Genomic DNA, 7,664 nt, shown 5'->3' on the forward strand with positions numbered 1-7,664 from the left:
TACTTAATTGGATTTGTGAGAAGACAAATGTTATCATAGAAACAATTCATTTAGAAGTGTATTTAGACCCTCTCCAGGAAACTGGACCCCCATTTTCAAAGTCAGAATTCATTGCCAGCTATGCCACAGCGTGGTCTGGTGAAAAATGGATTTATTTCTGAATGTTTAAACATTACATTATTTGGACGGACAAAAGGTTTGCCTTTTTTTTTATTTCATTATTTTTCTCTGTCTTATGCTGCAGTAAGAAGCAATTAAAATCCATATTTTTTGTTTTGTCAATGTTTGGTTGGTCACCATATTAAATTGTTTGTACTTAGCAATTTCGTAACCTCTACAGAATTGACCAATTTGCCTGAACCCACCGTAAAACCACCAATCACCTCAATATATACCGTCAACTGCTCTAACTTGGGACGATTGGTCGAAACATGGGACTGTTGATATCCGGCCTGTATTTTCACTTACTTTTAAATCTCTTTGACAACAAATTTGTTTTGATAACTCTGCCAAGTTTATCAATCATACTTCTTCGTTCCCCTTAGAGTGCACATACACTCGCGCGTGTTCCACTACGGATTTTTTTCATATTTCGATTTATAAGCATACTTGGTGCTAGAGAAAAATCATGTATTTTTTAATACGCCGTTCATTTACTCAAATCAAATGACTTTGGAGGTTCGGTGAAATGGTGGCAGAATTGCCGTCCCATGTTTTGTCAGATAGTCCCAAGTTAGAGCAGTTGACAGTACTATGAAAAATTACGAGCATGTAATTTGCTTGCTTGCGCTTGGGTGACGTCATGCAGCGTCATGCGCTCCATTTGTGATACCCCTGATTTCTTATCTTTCATCTTCGCGGAGGGAAAGTTAGGGGAAAGTTGAGAAAGGTACCTTAGCTCATTAAAGTTGCCATTCATATTTACAATCTTTGAAAGTCCCACAATTTGCTATCAATTACATCGAAGTTAACTGTAGATTACTGTACCGAACCGTATCAGATTCGACCAGGGAATCCACAGTGCGTGAACTTCGGATTAGAAACACCGGTCTGTAAAATGAATATTAAGTCAGTAAATTGAACCTGAACCTGTAACCTGCGTTTCGAACTAGCCGCACTACATCTTATGACTTACTCATAGCTGTCAACTTCGCCTCACAAAACTGCGGGAGAGCTCCAAGTCGGAAAAATTTTCCCCGATAATCCAATTTTTCCAAATCAGGAAATCGGGGGAATTTTCCCGCGAAATCTGATTTTATTGGAAATTTGGGAAATCGCAGAATTTTTCGACCAAATTTTCCAAAATCAGGAAATTTTGCCATTTCGTTTTTTCAAAATCTGAATTTTTTTCAAGAAATGGAAACATTTTTGAAAATGCGGGAGAAAATCCTGAAAATACGGGAGATTTGGCCGATTTTTTTTTCCGCGAGAGAAAACCTTGGCATGCGGGAGTCTCCCACCCAATGCGGGAGAGTTGACAGCTATGCTTACTATCCAAAAGTCTGCCCAACATCCAATTAATAAACGAGTGTAAGTTGAGTCAATCAAATCATCCAATCAGTGCTCAACAGAAAACTTTTGGATATATAGATCTAGTTCTAGTTCTATTGAATTATTACATAATACATTACGTACATTTTCGTGATTTTAAACATAGCTATAAAAGGATAAAATAAAATAAAAAGTTAAACATACATACAAACACACAACAATCATTGGATTTTCTGAAAATCTTAGACAATTTTCGGACAGAAATGATATCAATGATCACTACCAATCTGAATGTACGAAATATTCAGCAACCATCTCAAACTGTACATCAGAAATACCCACACCAATTTCACCCCCGTCTTCAGGACTATCCACTCAACCAAAGCAATTTTCACCACAACAAACAGAGGATACCACATCAATGAATACTTTTTCTTTTATGAATATTCAGGGTTTATGTCCCCAGACCACTCAATCATCAGTTTCTCTACTGGCATCAATTCTTCATTCTGAGAACCACATTTTTATGGGCCTAACCGAGACATGGCTATCATCTTCGCACAAGAAAGCAGAGCTTGAAATTGAGGGATACGAGCTTTTTCATAAGGATAGAAATCGCATCAAATCCAAATATGGAAGACATAGCGGAGGTGTTGCATTTTATCTTCGAAGCGACGTATCTCCAATGTTTGAGCCAATACTTGAATTTTCAAATGGTGTCAATGAAGCTCTACTACTTCATTCAAAAAACCTTAACCTTATTCTTGGTGTCATTTATAGACAGCCAACAAATATTCTGCACAAATCAGCAGCTCCGGAATTCTTGGAACTTATCTCAGCAATGCAGGACATCATCGAATCAATCGAAGGAAATACCCCCGATATTTATCTATGTGGTGATTTCAATATACCCCACACCATAAAAAATGACTCTTACATACCATCAATTCGTTGCAACAAACAACTTCTAGATGTTTTAAACAATTTTACTTCAATTTTAAACTTGAACCAGATGATCCATAAGCCTACTCATTCTAATGGCAATATATTAGACTTCTTACTGACTAATAACTCTGATTCAATCTTCAACTACCTATGCACACCAACTGCTCTCTCAGATCACTTCATCATTGATGTTACAAGCCATCTGAACTTTTCTATGACTGAAAACAACTATAGTAATAACAATAATAAAAATTTAATCAGTGCTTTTGATAATTATAACTTCTATTATGATCAAATTAATTGGGCTATCATCAATGAAAATTTCGAAGACACTGACTGGCACAAAATTTTGAACCCACTTGATTCAGACCCTGACGCCCAATATGATGCTTTTATCAAACAATGCATATTCATTATATCTTCAAATAATGTACATCCAAGAAGAAACGCAAGCCAAGAGACAGGCGGATTTTAATGCGAAAAAGAAAGAAACTGAGAAAAAGATTTCAAAATCAGAAAAACTTGTTGAAATTGAAGTGCTACTTCAAAAATCCTTTGCTCAAGAGAGGAAACAGAAAGAAGCTCAAGCAACCTCTAAAATCAAATCCAATACAAAATTCTTTTACTCGTACGCTAATCGCTTCTCGAAATCTAAACCAAAAGTTGGACCCTTAATCGATCCAGACACTAACAAATTGACTAATGATCCCCTTTTGATGGCCAATATCCTACAAAACCAATACAAGTCTGTCTTCACCCAACCTCTTCAAAACTACGACCTTCATCCGCTTGAGTCACAAATACCAACACTTGAAGATATCAATCTGACTATTGAGGAATTTGTCAAAGAAATCTGTACACTGTCACCAATTTCAGCACCTGGACCTGATGGTTTTCCAGCTATTCTTCTGCTAAAAACTAAAGATAACATTGCTCTACCACTTTCAATCATCTGGAGAAACATACTTAACAAAGGAATCACTCCAAAACTTTTAAAAACTGGACATATATCCCCAGTTTACAAGAAAGGGAATCAGGGACTTGCTGAAAACTATAGACCCGTTGCCCTCACATCCCACGTTTCAAAGGTCTTTGAAAAGATTGTACGAGCCAAGATACAGAATCATCTAGAAGAAAATAATCTGTAAAACAATAATCACCATGGCTTTAGGAAAGGCCGCTCATGTCTTAGTCAATTGCTTCAACACACCGAAAGACTGATCCATTACCTAGAGAATGGAAACAACATTGCAACATTGACGTTATCTTTTTAGACTTCAGTAAAACTTTTGATAGAGTAGACCATACCATTTTGTTACACAAGCTTCAGAAAAATGGCATAAATAGTAAACTCCTTGAATGGATCAGATCCTTTTTGACTCATCGAACACAGAGAGTTTCAGTAAACTCAACCTTGTCCTCAGAAACAGATGTTATTTCAGGTGTGCCGCAAGGATCTGTGCTGGGACCACTATTGTTCCTGATCATGATTCAAGATATCGATAACAACATCCTTCATTCTATTTTGGCATCGTTTGCTGACGACACTGAGGGAGGATGTTTATCATCTACAAAATGATCTAGACACTGTCTATAAGTGGACAGAAGACAACAACATGCAGCTGAATGGTCTTAAATTTGAGCACCTTGCCTTTGGGAAAAACGATGCTCTGAAGAAAAGTTCTCGCTATTTTTCTGACACAGCAACGTTGATCGAAAATAAAGACGAAGTGGAGTCACCCTAGACACTCAGTTGACTTATGAGAAACATATCCAAGAACAAATCAAAAAAGTAAAAATATAATATAAGTGCATGGATATACCGCACATTCAAATCAAGGGAAATTGAAACCATGTTAACTTTATGGAAAGCACTAGCCATCCCTCATTTGGACTACTGCTCTCGACTCTGGTCTCCATGGGTGAAGGCTTCTTCATAAAGACGAAAGACATGTATCTATTTTTCGGATCCGTCATGCGGGAATAGTGTCAGGATCTGCAGGCGACCTGGTAGGGTTGGGTATGGGTGTGGTTTGGGTGTGGTTACGTATCAGATTGGCTAGAAATTGGGTTATTATCAGTTAGGGTTAGAGTTGGAGCTCGAAACAAGTATTCTTTTGTGATTTTCTCTTAATACAGTCTGGTCTGCAGTTTGTACAATATAAATAGCCGTCAGAAACGCTTCCCTGGCATGAATCCGTGGCGCAGTGGATAAGGCATTGGGTTTCCAAACATCGGAACTTTGCATTTAGTGGGTTCGAATCCCACCGGTGGCGATCTGTCGGTAAGTCATTCAGTCAGTTAGAAAACATAGAAAATAACTCACAAAGATCCAGAAAGTCAGAAAAACTACGAACAAGAGACTGGAAAGTACGAAATAGGTCCAGATCTGTCTCACGACCACGAGCCACAACCGTCTCCCTGGAAGCGTGGTCTTGTCCAGCAACTGGAAGAAGTTCAGAAATCATTTTTACATGGAATTCCATCCCCCAGACATCTCAATTATTGGGAAAAACTCAAATCATTAAAACTGTATAGCCTTGAAAGACGGAGAGAGCGGTATCAAATAATTTATACCTGGAACGTCATTGAAGCACGTGCGTTTGCGTAGGGTAAAATGGCGAAATGCGAAAATCAAATTTGGCAAAAAAAATTTGAAAAATGACCCTACAAGATTTGACTATATCTTTTTATTCCATGAAAAGATTACTTTCCAATAAAAAATGTATTAACAATGAATGGGTAAGCTTTCTAGAAATCCAAACATAAATTGCATAGCTTTTACCAAAAAATAGCACTTTAGGATCAGAAACAGTCAAAAACCAGCTTTTTCCAATTTTCTTTGAGTTACAGGAATTAATTCCTTGTTTGTTTTGATCTGAAATTTTCAGTAGGGGTGGCCATCATGGTTCCCTTGCTCATATCAGGGGGGCCCGAGACGGGGGTAAGAGAATTAAAGTTTCTAAGTAAAATCTTAATTATCACCCAAAAAAGTGCCTTTTTTATGTCCATATCTTTTAAATAGATTGTCCCAGAATTATCCCTCTTTCAGTAAAGCTTCCTATACCTTTTGTCCTTCAGAAAAACTAAAAATATTGGCCTTAATTGCTTGCTTTCAGTTCCTGTAGCCAGTAGTGTGACCCCCTGTATTTCGCGCGGGTTTTTTAATAGAGATGTCACATGACTCAAATCCCGCAGTCTTATTGGACTAGAGAAAGCGAAAGTGAAATTGCGCGATCTGATTGGACGAAAAAAGACTGCGGGAGCTGGAAACGAATGGAATTCTCTAGAATTCTCATTCCAAAACAAAATGGCGGCGAGAAAAGCACGTCTTTTGCTTTGGACGAAAGGTTGTAAATTCTGGTTGATTTTAAGGTTTTATCTTATCTTATCTCATTTACTTTAATTAGTAGAGGCTTCTTCAATGTTTGGGGAAGGTAAGTCTGTAAAAGTTATTTGTTTTTCGGTGGAAAAAAGTGTTTAAAAAAGCATTTTTTGTGCTCAAGGTTTATTTTTCTTCACAAATTTTTGTCTTCAATCTTAAATAGATGAACGAGTATTTGACTGATGCTTATGATTTTTTCATAGAACATAGTTAAACTATTCAGGAACTTAGACCTTTTTACAGAATTTCAAAAAATCTGTTAGTTCTGGAGATATATTGAAAAGTTTAGACATGGGTAGTTTGCGTTTGTGTTTCGCGTTCCCAAACCAAACGCACGTGGAAGGAGGCAACGTCCTGAATTTGGATTATGACGAAAGTAAAGGAAGCATTTCCTGCCATATAATTATAAATCAGAGATTGGGGAGAATTTGCAATCTAAAAGCTGTCAATATCAAACACAAAAATATCTGGAGGGCAAGTCTTTCCCAAGAAGGCCCTCGATTATTCAACACCCTTCCCAGACCAATAAGAGATTTGACAAACTGCCCCAAAGAAGTATTCAAAAAACACTTAGACACCTTCCTCACAACTGTTCCGGACGAACCTCTGCTTGCCCACTATTTTAACCTTAGGCAAGCTGACTCCAACAGCCTCAAGGAAATGTTGAAGCATCGGACTCAACGAGTTGGATGCTGTCAGTTACATCAAAATGCCTCGAAAATGTCAATATGAAAATTGCGTAATCAGAGAACGTATGTCTCGCTCATTATAAAAAGGCAGAGACAAACTTTCAATAATTGGATTGTCACATCGAGTTAAGTCTCTTTTGTTAAGTCATCAGGGGGTAAATAAAACAGACCTTGATACATTTATCGTTCGTTTCAACTTGACCATTTGTTTAAAACTCAGCCTCCTAAATATTTGGGGTAGGTAAAATATGTACAAAGAAATTCATACTTTTCCAACCCGGCCAATCTTTAAAAAAGAAGCGAACACTAAAATGTAATTACCCTTTCCAAATAAACCTCTTCGGTGGCGAGCGTAGTCTACTCTGACGTAATTGTAAAATTTATGTAATGGGAGTTTGACATAGTAATGTAATGTTGTTTGGGGAATTATGAAGTTCTCTGGGATTTCGATTGCATTTATTCAGGTTGATTTTTTATGACTTCTAATGGTACTTTTTCTAACGAGTTTGATTACTCTGTTCTCACACTTACGTCTTTTTTTTTCGCGTCCTTTTCCGTGATTACTTTTATTTATATTTTTAAAGACAGGTAAGAAGGCATATTGATGTAACTGGCTGTTCAAGCAAAAGCCAAAAACATTAGCGCGTAGATGTTCTAAGACGCTGGTGAAAATGTGGAAAGCACAAAAGTAGATAGCGGTATGGCAGTGTTGAGTAAATAATAAAAGAAAGCTAGAAAATAATTCTTATACCTTCTGAATCGTCTGGTTATCAGGAACCAAAAGTTGCTTTAAAATATTTTCAAGCTCTGCCGTCGCCATCTTGAAAGCACATGGAAAATAACGTAATGCACACTGCCGCCCGTGATTTTCGCGCCTTTATTACGTTTTGTTGAAATTCCATTGCAAGATCCATTCGTTTGCAAAGCGCTGCAAGAATCATCATTTTGACTTATTATTCTTTAAAATTTTGATCATAGCTCCATTTTCAAAAATCAATGAAAACTGTAATTGAATTTAAATCCTAAAAACTGATTGAAATTTTATAAGTTAACTTTGAAAAGGCATTTCTAGTCAGTATTTTATACAATCTAACGCCCAACCGCCCTATTTATTGAAGGGCGCAAAGGCGTTTGGCGGGAAATTCACTGATATT

At 37.1% G+C, this 7,664-nt stretch overlaps 1 protein-coding gene across 1 annotated transcript in view; it reads right to left on the reverse strand.

Moving 5' to 3' along the window:
- Positions 1-7,381, reverse strand: part of LOC136797976 (importin-4-like) — a 30,603-nt gene extending 23,222 nt beyond the window's left edge. Inside the window, exon 1 of the mRNA XM_067054561.1 lies at positions 7,262-7,381. Coding sequence (XP_066910662.1) covers positions 7,262-7,330 — 69 coding nt within the window. The 5' untranslated portion in view covers positions 7,331-7,381. The remainder of the gene's footprint in view (positions 1-7,261) is intronic.
- Positions 7,382-7,664: the final 283 nt, after the last annotated feature.

The sequence above is a fragment of the Clytia hemisphaerica genome, unplaced genomic scaffold (genome assembly GCF_902728285.1).
Source record: "Clytia hemisphaerica strain Z4C2 unplaced genomic scaffold, Clytia hemisphaerica genome assembly, whole genome shotgun sequence".
Classification (NCBI taxonomy): domain Eukaryota; kingdom Metazoa; phylum Cnidaria; class Hydrozoa; order Leptothecata; family Clytiidae; genus Clytia; species Clytia hemisphaerica.